General features: G+C 41.5%; 2 protein-coding genes across 5 annotated transcripts; one reads left to right on the top strand and one right to left on the bottom strand.

The window, feature by feature from the left end:
• Nucleotides 1–298: 298 nt before the first annotated feature.
• LOC148853717 (glycosyl hydrolase 5 family protein-like) lies at nucleotides 299–5,222 on the top strand. 2 transcript variants are annotated; one of them, XM_088984414.1, is made up of 4 exons: nucleotides 299–1,034; nucleotides 2,832–3,064; nucleotides 3,485–3,969; nucleotides 4,480–5,222. In XM_088984414.1, exons 1-4 carry the CDS (start codon nucleotides 489–491, stop codon nucleotides 4,935–4,937), a joined length of 1,722 nt encoding a protein of 573 aa, XP_088840540.1. In that variant the 5' UTR covers nucleotides 299–488; the 3' UTR covers nucleotides 4,938–5,222. The 2 variants fall into 2 exon arrangements, with proteins under 2 accessions (XP_088840540.1, XP_088840539.1); XM_088984413.1 differs by having other exon boundaries at nucleotides 4,474–5,222.
• Nucleotides 5,223–7,004: 1,782 nt separating this feature from the next.
• LOC148853716 (proline transporter 2-like) lies at nucleotides 7,005–16,450 on the bottom strand. 3 transcript variants are annotated; one of them, XM_088985585.1, is made up of 8 exons: nucleotides 15,880–16,450; nucleotides 15,454–15,678; nucleotides 9,419–9,513; nucleotides 9,149–9,335; nucleotides 8,401–8,525; nucleotides 8,102–8,317; nucleotides 7,380–7,610; nucleotides 7,005–7,279 (listed from the first exon to the last, which is right to left on the bottom strand). In XM_088985585.1, exons 1-8 carry the CDS (start codon nucleotides 16,010–16,012, stop codon nucleotides 7,130–7,132), a joined length of 1,362 nt encoding a protein of 453 aa, XP_088841711.1. In that variant the 5' UTR covers nucleotides 16,013–16,450; the 3' UTR covers nucleotides 7,005–7,129. The 3 variants fall into 3 exon arrangements, with proteins under 3 accessions (XP_088841711.1, XP_088841714.1, XP_088841712.1); XM_088985588.1 differs by having other exon boundaries at nucleotides 9,209–9,335; XM_088985586.1 differs by having other exon boundaries at nucleotides 15,454–15,733; nucleotides 15,844–16,084.
• Nucleotides 16,451–16,676: the final 226 nt, after the last annotated feature.

Below are 16,676 nucleotides of genomic sequence, written 5' to 3'. Positions count from 1 at the left end.
TATTTATGTAATGTAAAGCGTGTCTCCAATATCATCGATCGTAAGCGCTATTTACGTGGAAGGTATCACATCTCTGTAAAACTTAGCCACTTGTCTTCCTTTAATTGGCAGATGCTTCATGGCGATGAATTTGTTGCGTGTCGTATTACAGAGTGTTGAATCGATCATAATAAAACCACAAAGAAACCATTAAAGTATCATTCATTAGTTCATTTCAAATTTAATATCACGACGGTGGACCCCACACCACATCTCTAATCTCTCACCAATAAATATAAAAAAGGGGTTAAACCTCATCATTCATCAAAATGCGTCGGATTTTGTGGAGATACAAACCCGACCTGACGGGCATTGGTGGACCATTAAGAAGTGCCGCCCCAATTAGCTAGTGTATATCTTGGAACTTTTGAGTTCCTTCATCTCATCTTAACTCCAGTCTATAGATGCATCGAACGGCCACAAACCACAACTTTTAGTAAATTAGGTTCATGTACTTAACGGTGAAGGAAAAAGAATCGCTTATTTGCTTTTATATATATAAGCAAGCAGGACGTTGTGTTTTGAGCAACCTACAAATCAAAGGAAGGGGCTCAGTTGAGTCGATTGTGATTTTGGGAATCATGAAGAAGCTTCCTTTCTTGCTTTTCATCATCCTTTCTTTTCTGCTCCTGTCTCCCAACGTTTTGCTGCAACACCATGTGATGGCTCTGCCACTTTACACTAATTCGCGGTGGATCGTCGACGGAGACGGGCACCGGGTGAAGCTGGCGTGCGTCAATTGGGGGGCACACCTCGAAGCCATGGTGCCCGACGGCCTGAGCAGGCGGTCGTTGGACATGATCTCGAAGGAGATAATATCTTTGGGATTCAACTGCGTTCAGCTCACGTGGCCACAGTTCATCGTCAACGACGAGTCTTTGGCTTCGGTTACCGTCCGACAGTCGTTCAAGAACCTCGGTCTTCTTGAATCCATCGTCGGCATCCAAGTCAACAATCCGTCTCTGCTTGATCTTCCCCTTGTTTCTGCTTACCAGGTAGACCAGCCCACTTTCCCTTGTGAAATTAAATTATACATCCCGATTCAGCAAGTAAAGTCACGGTGGATGTTAAATCCACGCCTCGTTTTTTCGAATATTGTTTGAATGTTGGATGAAGTGGCTTTAACAACCACCGTTGACATCCTGGAAGGAGCGAAGAAAAACACACTTATATAAGATTCCTGACATTAATTTAGTATTTTTTTTTTTAATATTTCAATTCCGGGGAATGTTGTGAGTGCACTTGTACAGACCAGATCCAGGCCCAGAGGCCCTATTATATGGATTGGGTCCAGGTCCAAGAATGATTCAGATCGTTTGGACTTCAACCCCCCAAATCGTTAAAAATTGGGGGTCCAAGTCCAAGAAAATTGGATTCATTTACTTCTCTTTAACAAATTATATGTGTTTATCCATGGCCGGCTTGAAGTTGACCCAAGTCCCAAAGAGTCTTAAACACCTTAAATTATTTGTGGACCCCACTAATTGTATAGCATATACATCACTACATTGGATATGTAAGGTTGCGTTTGGATGAACACAGGATTTGTGCTTTTACACCTCAAAAGCACAAAACAATAAAAAAAATAAAACCCAAAAGCACAAAGCCCTTTTGTGCTTTGTGGCTTAAAAGGTGTTTTGGTTTCACATGAACCCTCAAAACACTTTCTTTAGTTTCAATTTTATTTTCCACAGGCAGAGCAAAATTTTATCCATAACGTACCATATAAGTCATAACTAACTGTCCACTATTCAACAATCCAACTACAACCTATCAATCTTTTCATTTACCAAAAAGAACCTACCAGTCTTTTTTCACTGGACAGTTGGACCAGAAAAATCGGGAATCGATCACTTGATTGGTTCTATTTTACTCTAAAACCATTTTTTAATAAAAATCGTTGATTTGATCATTAAATTATTGATCCGAGTGGTCGAATTGATAACTCAATCGGTCAAACTGTTGATCCTGATAATAATTTTTAATTGTTTTTTTAATTTTTTTTGCCAGATCAGGTCATCCATTCAGACGGACAACCGGACCGTTTGACTTAGGAACTGGACACCAGAACAGTTCCCTGTCCGTCCAGTTTTAATAACTTGAAGGGAATATCACATCCCTCATCCCCTTAACCCACAACTCTGCTATATGAGTCAGACATCCTAGACTCTCGCCTCAGCGTGTTTAAAACACTGTTTGTTTAGATGGAATCAGATCTCAGATACTAAATCCCTATATTGTATAGTTGCTTTAAAATCATTTATATTTCACTGTTAATAATTTATTCATAATACGTGTTATGCATGTGAATAAAATAAGCATTAACCATATATAATATATGATATTTGGATATAATTTTAATGACATTCACATAGCCATAACCTCAAGGCATGTAACCACTTTATTTACCAATAGAATAGATAGATAATAATATTCTGATTATTTGTTAGGGCTTTATTTGTTTTAATTTAATAAAGTTTGTGTGATACATATACATGCATGGGTTCTTTAAGCATCTGTAAGTTGTCCTGATACATGATTGCTTGGTTATGAATTTTAAGCCCCATACATGTCGGAACAAAAACTGGTGTAAATAGATTTTTGTTTTCCTTTCTTGATTTAGTACCTCTGTCATGGAGTTATTGCTGTAGCATTCCTCAATATAGCTTGTTCTGATCGATATATGAAGTAATAAACATTATAATTTACTTTCTTGATTTATATGGTGATTACCCAATAAAATAAAATGAAATGGCAATAATCTATGTATAATTTAATTGATTCATCCCCAGGCCGTGGTAGATAACATTGCAGAGAAAAATTTGATGGTCATATTGGATAATCGCATAAGCAAGCCGGGTTGGCATCATAGCAACTTCAATGGTGACAAGTACTTTGACACGGATCTATGGATCAGAGGGCTAACTCGAACGGCAACCATATTCAATCACACAATCAATGTTGTTGGCATGAGCCTAACCAATGAGTTTGAAGGAAACAAGCAGAATGTGAACAATTGGTACAGGTACCGTCGCTATTCCCATAGATTAGAAGATGAATATTGCATACACAGAGTTGCAAAAAAAAAAAAAAAACTGATAATAATGCGATGCAAAGCTAATGTTGGTCCAGTGAGCATGCTCTCATCGTTTACTTGTGCCCTTTATGTGTGTAGAACTCATTGGATTGAAAACAGAAAAAAGTTAACAATCTTAATCTGTCTGGATTTTCAAGCCAGTGAGTGATAAACATTTTAGGGTGCTCATGAGTTACTCAATATGAGAGAGAGAGAGAGAGAGAGAGAGAGAGAGAGAGAGAGAGGCAAGGGCTGTCATGCATGAGCAAACTGGATCAGGAGTTGGATCAGGAGTCAGGATGACCCTGTCTGTGTTGCATGTATTATATTGATTCTGGAAACTAATACCTTCAGTATATGCCATATCAGGTACATGCAGAAGGGTGCTGAAGCAGTGCATGCAGCAAATCCAAACGTTCTTGTTATACTTTATGAGCTGAATTATGATGAAGACTTTGCTTTCTTTGCCAAGCAGCCAATGAACCTACCATTTACAAGGAAGCTAGTGTTTGGGGTTCACTGGTCCGGATTTTCGGATGAAAAGGCCTGGGAGACAGGCGACCTGAACCAGCTCTGTGGAAATGTGGTTGATAAACTGATGATGGAAGGACAGTTTGTGTTGGGCGAAGGGTGGCCATTGTTTATCAATGATTTTAGGCCAGATCTGAGAGGCAGCAACGTAAATGACATTAGGTTCTTGAATTGCTTATTAGGTGTTGCAGCTGAAAAGGATTTGGATTGGGCTCTGGGAACAGGTATAGATGAGGCTTATGGGCTCTTGAACTCAGAGTGGTTTGGGACTGGCAATGCAAGTCCCATGAAGAGGCTATCTCTACTCCAGTCTCCCTTCCTAGGTATGTTTATACATAAATTGATACTTTCTTCATTACTTCACTAGGGATCAAAATCTTGACTGAGACTTTAAGGGGGCGTTCATTTTTTGGATTTTGAGAGGGGGTGGGGGGAAGTTGGTCAATGTGACTTTGGTTTTAATTACCAAGAAATTCATGTTCTTTTTTCAGATTTATGTGGGGATTAGGTAAGTGATACCCATATGGTAGTTGGATAAATAACTTTCCCACCTAGAGGAAAGTTGTCAAAACTTGAATACTATAAAAATGTCCTTTTTAATAATAGATTTTTATAGATAAAATGATAGTTGTCTTATTTATATGAAAAATAAAAGAACATGGGTAAATGAATTTACCCGGGTATATGTTTCCTAGGAAACACTTACTCGGGGTAGTAAATATATTTATTACTTACTGAAAAGTGAGGAGCCTAAATTGCTAATTATATTGTTTATACCAATATCTTTTAATGTTATGGTGTTAAAAACATGTATCTTTTAATGTAAGATGCAGGTCCTGATGATCTTTTAAATGTAAGGCCACATGAGATGATTTTCCATCCATCAACCGGCCTTTGTGTTTTGAGAAAGTCTGTAATAGAGCCACTGAAGCTGGGGTCTTGTGTGGAATCCGAGTCATGGGCCTATACACCCCAAAAGGCTTTAGTGGTGAAGGGAACATATTTTTGCTTACAAGCCGATGGGGTGGGGAAGCCAGCCAAACTTGGAATCATCTGCAACGGTCCTGGTTCAAAATGGGATTTAATATCAGATACCAAGATGCATCTTTCATCCAAACTTGCTGATGGAAGCAGTGTGTGCTTAGATGTTGACTCCAGCAACTCCATCATCACTAATCCATGCAAATGCTCGAGTGGTCAGCCTAACTGTGACCCTACAAGTCAATGGTTCAAAATCGTTACCACCACAACAAGTTCAACCACTGCAAAACACCCCAATGGAAACCAATAAGAATATTATTATGAACTAATTAATTGTGAGAGACCGATTTCAATTTTAGAGTACATGTGGGAGAGGGAAGGAGCACCCAATATATTATAATAAACCAGTAAAAAATGTTAGGTATGATCATTTGGAGAAACTTGACTAATTATATGCTTGCATAAGAATGCCAATGTAAGGGTGTAAATTGTATATATGTTGTATTGTATATTAGATCGATTATTAGTACCCAAATGTTGTTGTAAAAAGGACTAAAAGATTAAATGGTAACTATGAGCTTAGGGCTCTTTAATATCTTATAGCGTACGTAGAAGCTTCAGTCACCTACTACACATTATCACTGACATCTTAGCAAGGAGTTCAATAGAAATCTGGCTTAGTTCAATTTGATATCAAAACAAGGCAACTAGGAAAAAAAGTAAATGATGAATGGTGGAACCAGAACCAACTGAAGTTGACTATAAACTTGGGAATGGACTAACGCGGAGCAAAAATAAAAAGTACACTCAACTAATTACCAAACTTTACATCGGGTGTGTATGTTTTTGTCTTCAGCTAATCTGCTCCTATTAATAGGAGGGGGCTGAGATGAAGCTTCCATTCCAAGGGATTTCAGGATTTGTGCTGCACATCTATGGTTTGGACATTTTTTGCAGAAGTGACATTTATCATGATTTTTAAAATCGGACTGAACCGGACAGACAGTCGGATCGAAAAACCGGGAACTGGTTATTTGATCGGTTCCGTTTTTCTCTAAAACCATTTTTTTTCCAAAACCGCCGATTTTGATCAGTAAACCACTGAATCGATCGATTAACGGTTTAAACCGATAACGGACCCCTAACCGATTCATTTTTAAAAACCATGACATCTACTTTAAATGAATGAAAATGGAAGTAGGAGGAAATATCTGTCTAGGAGTGAAGTAGGTACAAATAAATGTTATGATCACCACATTGTTATGAAAAAGAATTGAGATAGAAGGAATGTGGTGCATGCAAAATTTATACTGTTAATGAGGGGAAAAAGTGACAAAAGTACAGATTTTATATCAGGTAACAATACAAATCAAGGAAAACAGAACTAAATGAATACAAATTTTGCATCCAATCTAAGATTTGCACTGCAACCAATTTGCCAAGAAAAATAGAGAACAAGGACCAGAAAGTAGTTGCTCATTTTTTCTCCCAAGAATTGCAAACAGCTGGCGGGCACAGCTATAGCCTATAGATATGGATAGGGGCAGAGAAACTAACACGGTTTCAGCTGCTTTCAAGCCAGCAGGCAAGCCACTTTAATTATTATAGCAAGCTCTCTTCATATAGCATCTTCAGACAGCAAAGAGATATAATGGTAGCGGTATGCTAGACAGTCTTTAAATATTAGGAATGGTTCCAAATCTATAATGGTTGATTTTATTCAGCTAAGGAAGAAGATAGGAAAACTTGTTCGTTATGGTTGAGTCACGGTAAATTTTCGTTCTCTTGAAAACCAATTTCACCGCCTTTCGGAAAATATCTCAGTGCATAAGGTTTGATCAAAAACAGCAAATCACTGTGTTATGTATGTCCAAAATAGAGTGGAAGAAAAAATAAGTCGGAGAAGAAAAAGCTAAACTTTTATGTAAAAACTACTGATATAAAAGAGAGCACAAGAGGTAATGTCTTCCATTTTTCTAAGGCTTCTTGTTAGGGATGGTAATTTTTATCCTACCCGTTGGATACATGCCCCTACCCTGATGGAGTGTTAAGTGTTCAATTTAATAATACTTTAAATTTTATGTGAAGGATTTTTTTCTTTTGTATTTTGGTGATATATGCCCAAATCCCCCATAGGGTCCGTTAGAAAAGCGTAGCACCACACTAATAATCCCTTCCTCGAAGTCAGTGGTTCCAGGCGTTTTGGTGGCCTAACTTGGCACGTGTGTGTGAGTACAATGGTCCAAGTGTGCTCTGTGCATAGCTCCTATAAGTCATATACCAAGTCCACAAAACAATAAATAAACTCTAGTGAAATTTCTTTTTGGGTCATGTAGGCAAGACTGAAGACATTCCACAAGTCAAAAGAGAAAACGAATAAAAATTAAAAGGATTTAATTTGAATCATAAAATCCGATAAACACCAACAATAATGCCATCTAGGCAAGCTTAATACACTCTATAAACTTGTAAAGTTGTAAGAGAAGAATGCACACAGGGTTATCATCTGTTTGCGAAGAAATGATAAACCCTCGCATTGTTTACAATTAAGCGGATAGCAGAGATTGTTGTGGCTACAGTGAGAATGGAGAAAACAACAATGTTGGCCCAATGCCATATCTTTTCTTTCTTTCTAGCTGTCTTCCCTTTGACCTGCAACAGTGAGATCAAGAAAAGGAAGACACAAGGTCAGCCATGAACCCATGATCAGGAAAAAGTTGCCTTTTCAGTTAACAATCAAGTTAATAATTACCTGCATAAAAACCATGCTTGGGAACACAAAGGTCAGTGGAAAGAGCGAGAATGACCCAAGCAAGTTCACAAAGTCACCCATGAAAGGAAATGCAGCTGTCACAAATGTGTTCAGTGTGAAGAGGACTGCACGCAAAACGAGGCGGCGTTTAAGGTTTTCCCTGGAGTCCATTCTCTCATCAGGTTTTAGGAAATTTGTATCAAGAGCCTCGTGTATCGGCGCAATGAACGTCTACAAACATTTAGCTCCAGTTCAGTCCAATTAACTACAAGGTGCAACCATTTAATCCACATGAAGCTGTGCCAATGCAAGGTTTTCTCTTATATTGGGAGCCAGGGGTTCAACCTATCTGAGTCCGGATCCCGCTACTGACAACGCTACCCACATGATGGTCTTGGTGTGTGGCTGTGGTGTCTTGTGGGTAGCGTCTGTCAGGGTAAGCAAATCCGAGTTCCAATCTATATCCAATGGAATTCGGATTAGTTGAATGCCGTGGTTGTTTAGGATGCTGTAAAATTAATGATGAGGTTTTATGTCAGTAATAAATTAATGGCCCCACTGTAAAAGATGAATGTAGGCCTCATGTATTTAAATACTGACGTGAAATTTTATCAACACAGCGATAGTGTTCAGCCAAACCTTACTCTATCCGATGATGCTTCTTTACTAAATCACTGAATTGTGCTAATCTAGGAAGAAACATGAAAGAAAAGAAGGCTCACATGCTGAGAAATTATTGTCTGGAGGAAGACCGTAATGTTGATCATGACCTTAGCCCAACTAGGCCCACTAAGTTCTTTGGGGATATACTCGGACACAGACGAACCGTAGGCCCAATATCCGACGAGGGTAACACCGTAATAAAATACAAGCCCAACCGTGTATTGCAGGTATAAAGCTCTTCTCATGTTCTTAATAGCCGGCTGACGGAGAGTTGACTGTATAAATATTTGTGTGTTAGAAATCATAACGATCACAGGTTTCAACTTTCAATCATCCATCCAATAGAAGTGTAACTAACCTGAATCTCTGGCAGCAAGCCCGAGGTATTGCTGACAATAATAGCAGAAATTGCGCCGAAGGATTTGAAGACCTTATCTAATTGGCTTCCTTCAATGTTGTAATCCACTTTTGTCCTAGATTTACCTTCATAAAAAAGAAACGCCTTAACAAGTTGGCCAATCCCCAATGCATAATTTTAGACTTTTAGGCGCCGTTTGGTATGCAGGAATAAGGGTTTGGAATCGGTTATTCCGATTTGAGAGAATGGCTCATATTTTGGGAATGAAATTTTCATTTTTACTGATTTCAATTTTCATTCTTATTCTTATTCTTGTCTAAGCTAAATAGATTATGGGAATAGACCATTCTGATTCTGATTCTGATTTTGAAGGATTTTGATTCCAATTCCATTTATTTAAGAACCAAATGGACCTTAGTTATGCACGTATGCACCTATCCTTTAGGACCCATTTGGTTCACGTGAATTGGGGTTTTGAATCGGAATTAGAACTGGTCATTTTGATTCCAATTGTTTAACGGGACGGAATTGAAATCCCATTTTCATTTATAGTAGAATAAAAATTCTTCTGTTTAAGAGAATGACCATTCTCTCTCTCTTTCCTTAAAGAATAAAATCCCATTTCAAGGGATTTTAATTCTCATTCCAATTTTTATTTAAACTAAATAAACTATGGGAATATATCATTTTGTTTCCAGTTCTGACTTCTGACTGCAAACCAAATGGTCCCTTAATAACTATATCTCACCATCTTTTATTAATATGGCTAAGAGCATGACAATGTAGATGGATGTTAGAATCGTTGAACCTGCCAGCCAGCGTCTCATGGCGGACATTGTCGGAACAACAAATGAGAATATAAAGAAGGCCACCCCGGATATGGCAATGAAAAGTTGAAGACTGGAGGGGCAGACTTTAAACTCTGAATTGATTTCCTGTTCTCATGGAATCGAACATGATATGTTAATTAGTCCATGAATAAAAATAAAAAGTTAAATAAAATAAAATCCATACAAACCTTTAGAGCTCTGCCGCCTAGAAGAATGAAGCCCATGTTTCCAAGGAGAAGAGTCAAGAATTGGAGGACCCATGTGATGTAATACAGTTTTCTTCCTGAAAATTATTTAAAATCATTTAAATTTGTGATTTCTAATAATTGATGCACATTCATTTCTAGCCGTCTTTTCTTCGTGAAAAAAAATGTAGTCCCCTAGAATCCAGAGTGTAGATTAGGTATACAGTTGAATTGATAGATGAGAAGAATTTTTTATTCATAATTGTTCGAGTAATGGATGAACCGGCCCTGAGAGACACGCGGCCGCTCAGTTATCGTCCGGCTACGTTGTTATAACTTGACCAAGTTACGCTATTATGGTGCCCCCATCTTCTCCTTTCAGTTACATCAACTACATGTTATGTGGATGATCACAACTACGTATAAAGAGGAATAAGGAAGAATCCGCTAGGGAATGGGGCTCTATCCCGAATAACTCGGCAGCTAATCTCATCCTGACAATCCCGGAAGCCCAATCCGATCAGGACACGGATCTTTGGTTATAAAAAGGTACTCAATGCTCGAGGTAAGAGATCCCCAACTTCTAACACCCATACTACTAGCTCGGACTGGCATCCCTATAGCTTGGCCTGGCCATCCATCACATCCTACTGACTTGAGTGTCGCAGTACCTACCCGGGGATAACTCCTCGGGCCTCTGACTCTTTTCTTGATCACGGGTCTTGAAGCGCGGCCTCGTCCTTGTAGTTCGGCCCCACCCTGTTAGAAAGGACTATCAGGTTGCTGTCCTTAGTTCGTGCACAACCTCAGATTGAGCATCATCAGATTGGCACCGTCTGTGGGAAACACACAAAAAGCCATTCTTAAAATTCTTTCATTCCTTACCGTGCAATCAATAAAGCTATCAAGATGCCTAAGAACTAGTTCAAACGATCAATAGGCCGATTCCCATCTCAAAAATCTTGGCATCGCAACCCTTCGCATCAAGAAATTCCATAGCCTTCGCATCAAGAATCTTCTAGATGATGCACACACTAGGAGGCGCGGCATCGCCCAACCGGGCCATCCCCCCTCCCCCCCCACGCCCCGATGCGTATGAAGGATGACCCTCATCCTGAGGACCCCAAAACGCGTTGGCCGGAAAGGAGGGGAGCGTGGTCCAAGCATGAGAAGCAAGACACAATAAGGTGGTTTGCCTCCACGGCCCCCTCCCGCGAGCCCGACAACCACACACACAGCCGCACTATACAGCCGCGCTACATAGTCACCCTACACCGCCATGCTACATAGCCGCGCTACATAGCTGCACTACACAAACACACTACACCGCCGCACTACACTGCTGCACTACATAGTTGCACTACATAGTCGCGCTACACCACCATGCTACACAGCCGCACTACACCGCTACGCTACACAACCGACTGACCGATGCATGCACGACACATTGCACTAAATCGGCTAAGTCGGCTGACCTACCAACAGGCATGGCACGAAGCTCGGCAGTGTATCACCGACTAAGAAAATTGACTCAACTGACCTATAATGACTCGAGTCCTTAACGCATAGCTAGTAGCTAGCTCGGCAGCGTATAGCCGAACATCTGACTCGGATGATCAATGGCCAGAACCCAAATCGGAGAAGATCGCTCTTGTCTCCAAGGCTAAAGGGTGGTCATCGTACTCCGTACTTCGACGACAAAATGTCGTAGAGCCAGCTAAACAACGACTGATCCACGAAGGGCCCCAAAGGCTCCCGAGACCAGAAACTAAGTGTCTCAAAGATGAGACCTCGGAATATACTCTGGCCCCACTAGCCGGAGACTGAAGATCTCGGTCAACCCCAGACCTCGACCAAGGTAAGGCCGAGGAACCAACTCGTATGTATGCACACAAGTTCAGAACAAAACAATTTCATTAAGTTAAGCCATCAATACAACAAGTTAAAGCTCGACATACCGAGCTATCAAAGAAGAAAAAGACAAAAGAAGACAAAATTCTAAGAGAAACCCGTAGCTGTTCAATCCTCGGCAGGCAATCGACAACAATGCCGACCAAGGGAAGCTGCACTACACTACAGTCGAGCATTCCACCCTTCGACTTCGGAACTAGGAGAGTGGTGTTTGGACTCTGAAACTTAAGCTACAAATTCCTCAATCAAAGAATAGAGAGTCCATCCTCAGTGCAACATCAGGGAGCTCGACCTAATGGCTCAACACCTTCCTCGACACAGCACTACCGAGCCTTGAAGAGACCAAGACTTTGAAGTTTGGAACCTTCCTCGGTGGGGCATCGTAGAGGCGCAGACTTCGAAGCTCAACACCTTCCTCGGCACTACGCTACCGAGCCTCAAAGAGACCCAGACTTCGAAGCTCGACACCTTTCTCGGCCCAGTGCTACCGAGCCTCGGAGAGGCGGAGACCCCGAAGCTCATAACCTTCCTCGGCATTGTGCTATCGAGCATTAGAGAGACCCAAACTTCGAAACTTGACACATTTCTCGGTGCAGCGCTACTGAGCCTTGGAGAGGCGCAGACCTCGAAGCTTGGCACCTTCCTCGGCACTGCATTACCGAGCATCAGAGAGACCCAAACTTTGAAACTCGACACCTTCCTCGGTGTAGCGCTACCAAGCCTTTGAGAGACCCAAACTTTGAAGCTCGGATCCTTCCTCGGTGGAGCATCGAAGAGGTGCAAACTTCGAAGCTCGACACCTTCCTCGACATTGCACTACCGAGCCTCGGAGAGACCTAGACATCGAAGCTCGGAACCTTCCTTGGCGCGATTCTACTCGGCTTCGGAGAGGCGTAAACTTTGAAGCTCGGCACTGTGCTACCGAGCCTCGGAGAGACCTAGACTTGGAAACTCGACACCTTCCTCGGCGGAGCACCGAAGAGGCGTAGACTCTGAAGCTTGACACCTTCCTCGGTGCAGCGCTACCGAGCCTCGGAGAGGCGTAGACTCCGAAGCTTAGCACATTCCTCGACGCAGCGCTACAGAACCTTGGAGCCTTGGAGAGACCCAGACTTCGAAGCTCAACACAGTGCTATCAAGCCTCAGAGTCGCGCAGACTCTGAGGCTTGGCACTGCACTATCGAGCATTGGAGAGACCCAAACTTCGAAGCTCGACACCTTCCTCGGCGCGATGCTACTTGTCTTTGGAGAAGCGCATACTCCAAAGCTCGGCACCCTCCTTGGCACTGCGCTACCGAGCCTCAGAGAGACCCAGACTTTGAAGCTCAACACCTTCCTCGGTGGGTCATCAGAGAGGCGCGGACTCCGAAGCTTAGCACCTGTGAGGCCCTCAACTTTGAAGATCAACAAGCCACAATCGAACATTACAACAAGCTTGGCACCTGTAGGCCCTTAAACATCACAACAACTTGACACCTAGGGGCCCTTAGCTCCGGAGCTCGGCAAGTCATAGCCGAGCATCGCAATGGCCTCAATTCCACAGCTCGGCACCCCCAAGGGCACTGTCTCTGTAGCTCGGCACCCCGTGGCCGAGCATCACAACCTCAAATCCGAAGCTTGGCCTTCGACCGACATCAAAAAGCCTTTCCTCGGCATACGACCGAGCTAAGGCCCAACTTCGGAAGCTCAGCACATCATGACTGAGCAACACAATGGCCTCAACTCCAAAATTTAGACCCAACTCCAAAGCTCAGCGCACCATGGCCAAGAATCACCACGACACAGAAGCTTGACTTCCACTTGGAATCAGAGTCGTTCCTCAGCTTCACCAGGAGGACGAACTTGGAAGCTTAGTTTGACACCTCGACACTCTGCCGAGCTACGCAACCGCACAACACTTTGGACTAGGCACTCCCCCTCATCGGATTCAGAACTGGGGGAGTGGTGTTCGGGTTCCGAAGTTAGAGCTCTTAGAGTTCTGTAGTCGACGATGGGAAGATTCCTCAGCCACGTTCCATATTGCCCGGTTCTCAAGATTGTGACAGGCGTCGAGGAACACCAAAGAGGCCAGGTGCCCATCCAGACATCAACTTGAAGTTCTTTAGCCAAAAAACGAATTGGACTACTTCACTCCTTGACTTCAGAACTGGGGGAGTGGTGTTCGGGTCATGGCTGAGCTGGCCTTGCAAGACACGTGGCTGCCCAGTTATTGCCCGGCCACGTCGGCCTAGCTCGACCACATCAACATTGCTTGGCCAAGCTACGCTATTATGGTGGCCCCCATCTTCTCCTTTCAGCCACGTCAACTACACGTCATGTGGATGAGCACAACTACGGATAAAGAGGAATAAGGAAGGCTCCGTTGGGGAATGGGACTCTATCCCGAACACCTCGATGGCTAATCTCATCCTGACGACCTCGGAAGCCCAATCCGACCAGGACATGGATCTTTGGCTATAAAAAGGTACTCCATGCTCGAGGTAAGGGATCCCCAACTTCTAACACCCATACTACTAATTAGCTCGGATCATCATCCCTATAGCTCGGCCCGGCCATCCATCACATCCTATTGACTTAAGCATCGAAGTACCTACCCGGGGATAACTTCTCGGGCCTCTAACTCCTTTCTTGATCACAGGTCTTGAAGTGCGGCCTCGTCCTTGTAGCTTAGCCCCGCCCTCTTAGCAAGGACTATTTGGTTGTTGTCCTCAGTTCGTGCACAATCTTGGATTGAACATCATCAGAAACAAACTGAAAGAACAGTTAGCAACTTAATTAATGATTTTTTTTTCATGGCAATTTCTACCTTACTTAGCAGGTACTCGCCCCGATAGGGAGGATTTTTTCCACTAAAAAAGGGTAGGCTAGACCTAACCCGTCAATTTGACCCATCTCACCCTCAAATGCGAGGAGGGTTTGGATTCTGAAAATTCAACCCGCTAAGGAATTTGTGAAGGATACGGGTAAACCCGTTTATGGGCTAAGCTCTACCTTAACTTTTATCAAAATTTGAATGGGCCTGGCCCGAAGCCTGAGCCCGACATAATGGAAAGTTAGGCTTGAAGCCCCACCCATTAACGGGTCTAGATACTAAGGCTGCAACTTGAGCCGGGTTGGCCTGAATCCAAACCAAAAAATTTGGGTTGGGTTGGGTCGGGTTGATGTTCTGGTTAGGGTTAGGGTTGAAATTCATGAACCCGACTTTACTTTGGGTTGGATTAGGGTTGACCCCTTAGCTAACCCAACCCAACTCTATAGTACATGCCATATATAAATATATGTTATAACATACATTGATTTGTTTAGATGCATGATATTTGTATAGCCCCCACCACATAGTATCATATATTTCTTTTAAGATAATCACTTCACTTAATCTTAATAAGAAAAACTAAAACCTTAATAACATTATTTTATGTGTTTTTGAAAATTTTATTCTTCATCTCCTCTATGTTGTTTTCCACCTAAGAAAGATCTTTCGTAAGCCATAACTCGTAATAAACTATAGTCATTTCTAACACTTGTTTTTCTAAATTGTGTACCAAAAGAACAAAAAGAAAAAAAAAACCGTCAATAAACAAATAATAATGAAACATAGGATTAATATATGTAGTGAAAGTTGAGTTAAGATTTAAAATCGAGAAATTTATGAGATTTTAAGGGATGGGAAGAAGGTTGGGTTGGGCCCAACCAACACAAGATTGACTTCGAATTGGGTTGGATTGGGTTAGGATTGAAGGAATTTAATTAGGGTTAGGGTTGGGTTAGGGTTAGGATTGGGATTTAGAACTTAAAGTTGGACTAGAATTGGCCTCAACCCGACCTAACCTGGCCTGACTTACAGCCCTACTAGAAACGGGTTAGGAAGTATAAGAAAAAAAAAGATGAATAAAGCGTAAAATTTACAAAAACCCTTCCCTAATCTGCCCTGTTGCCATCCCTGATCCTAAATCAAGGAAAATTATAGTTGTGAATTAATTGAGATTGTAAAGCCAAGATCTCAACTTGAATTGGAGCTGAAAGAGATTTGATAGAAAGCATTTAATTTAGACTCTGAGTGTAAATATCTTAGAAATAAAAGCAGTCGAAATATGTTTGAATTATTTAATTTGTAAGCAAACACTCACCAAATATAAACCCCATGAGGTCTCTGTATCTTATAAACCTCTGGCCTTGTATTATGTGAAGACCTGCCAAGAGCCAGTTGGCGTAGGCAGTAAAAAAGCCCACAACCAACAAGCAGATTACACCCCACACCCAACCAAGAGGCACCAAAATCAGGTTCGAAAAGCTCAAGATGTATCCACAATTGAAGCTCGTTATCAGTAGGAAACCCACTTGTTGCCATGAATCTGTAAGTTCTCCCCGACGAAAATCAAAATAAGTATCAGTATTGGCCTCCTGTATCTGTTTTCTTATTGTTTAAGGGAATAACAATGACGCAGAATAATTAAAAGAAATTCAGGAGTAGCGGTAAAAACTAAAAATATAACAGAATTTGAAGACAGAAAAGAGACTATAGTTGTGGAAGATCCAGATGAAACGTAACAGACCATGATCAATGGTGTGTGCAGACGTGAGATAATCTCCGTTCAATTGAGCGCCTTTTACTTGATCTGCCTCAATGCTGAAAACTTCTGCGCTGCAAGTTGTGTTCTCCGCTCCCTTGGTTTCCTCCCTCTCCATTTCCCCTGAGAAGTTGGAGACTCAGAGCAAAAGCAATAACACGCGCGATCACAAAACCATATAATAATGTCTAAAAGAATCTGAGATAAGAGTCAATCTTGAATGCATCGTTTAAGCATATGGATATGGTGAAGGTTTTCTTTCTTTCTTTTTTTTTTTTAAACAAAAAAAAAATCTTTCAATCAATGGGGAGAGTAGGAGTGTTCATTTACGGGCCAGACTATCTCGGTCTTATTTTATTTTTAATTTTACCCCAATAAAATGATCCAAATCATAATTAAAAACTCCACCAAACTGTAATAAAATGGTACGGTCTGATTGATTTTCGTGGTAAAAAGATTTGATTTGAGTTAAGAATTTCTCTGATTTGGTTAGAGAAGAAAAAAAACCTTATTTAGTTGAAACTTTCCTAAAAAATAATAGAAATCTCTTGCCAACAAAACACATAATAAAATTAGGACCCATTATAAAAGTAAAACCTTTCATACATGAGATGTACAGCGTAAAATAATGTTGATAGGTGATCCGGATTCTCCAATAGGACCAGGAGTACCCCTATCCGAAGGCATTTGCATTGCACCTTTTTTGCAAGATGCCCAATTAAACATGGACCTGACACCGACTTCACAGCGTGTACCCGTCACACGATGGAATTATTATTCAT

The sequence above is a fragment of the Nelumbo lutea genome, chromosome 4 (genome assembly GCF_056320005.1).
Source record: "Nelumbo lutea isolate HS-2025 chromosome 4, American lotus-T2T, whole genome shotgun sequence".
NCBI classification, from domain to species: domain Eukaryota; kingdom Viridiplantae; phylum Streptophyta; class Magnoliopsida; order Proteales; family Nelumbonaceae; genus Nelumbo; species Nelumbo lutea.
This window is presented reverse-complemented; position numbering and strand designations above follow the sequence as displayed.

What these genes read in the sequence shown, in the direction of transcription:
- LOC148853717 (XM_088984413.1), top strand. Translation starts at nt 489, where the DNA reads ATGTACTTAACGGTGAAGGAAAAAGAATCGCTTATTTGCTTTTATATA. An exon ending in CCCTTGTTTCTGCTTACCAG is followed by an intron (nt 1,035 to 2,831) that starts GTAGACCAGCCC and finishes ATTCATCCCCAG; the next exon opens with GCCGTGGTAGATAACATTGC. An exon ending in ACTCCAGTCTCCCTTCCTAG is followed by an intron (nt 3,970 to 4,473) that starts GTATGTTTATAC and finishes TTTTAATGTAAG; the next exon opens with ATGCAGGTCCTGATGATCTT.
- LOC148853716 (XM_088985585.1), bottom strand. Translation starts at nt 16,012, where the DNA reads ATGGAGAGGGAGGAAACCAAGGGAGCGGAGAACACAACTTGCAGCGCA. An exon ending in CCTCATGGGGTTTATATTTG is followed by an intron (nt 9,514 to 15,453) that starts GTGAGTGTTTGC and finishes AATAATTTTCAG; the next exon opens with GAAGAAAACTGTATTACATC. An exon ending in GCTTGCTGCCAGAGATTCAG is followed by an intron (nt 8,318 to 8,400) that starts GTTAGTTACACT and finishes ATATTTATACAG; the next exon opens with TCAACTCTCCGTCAGCCGGC.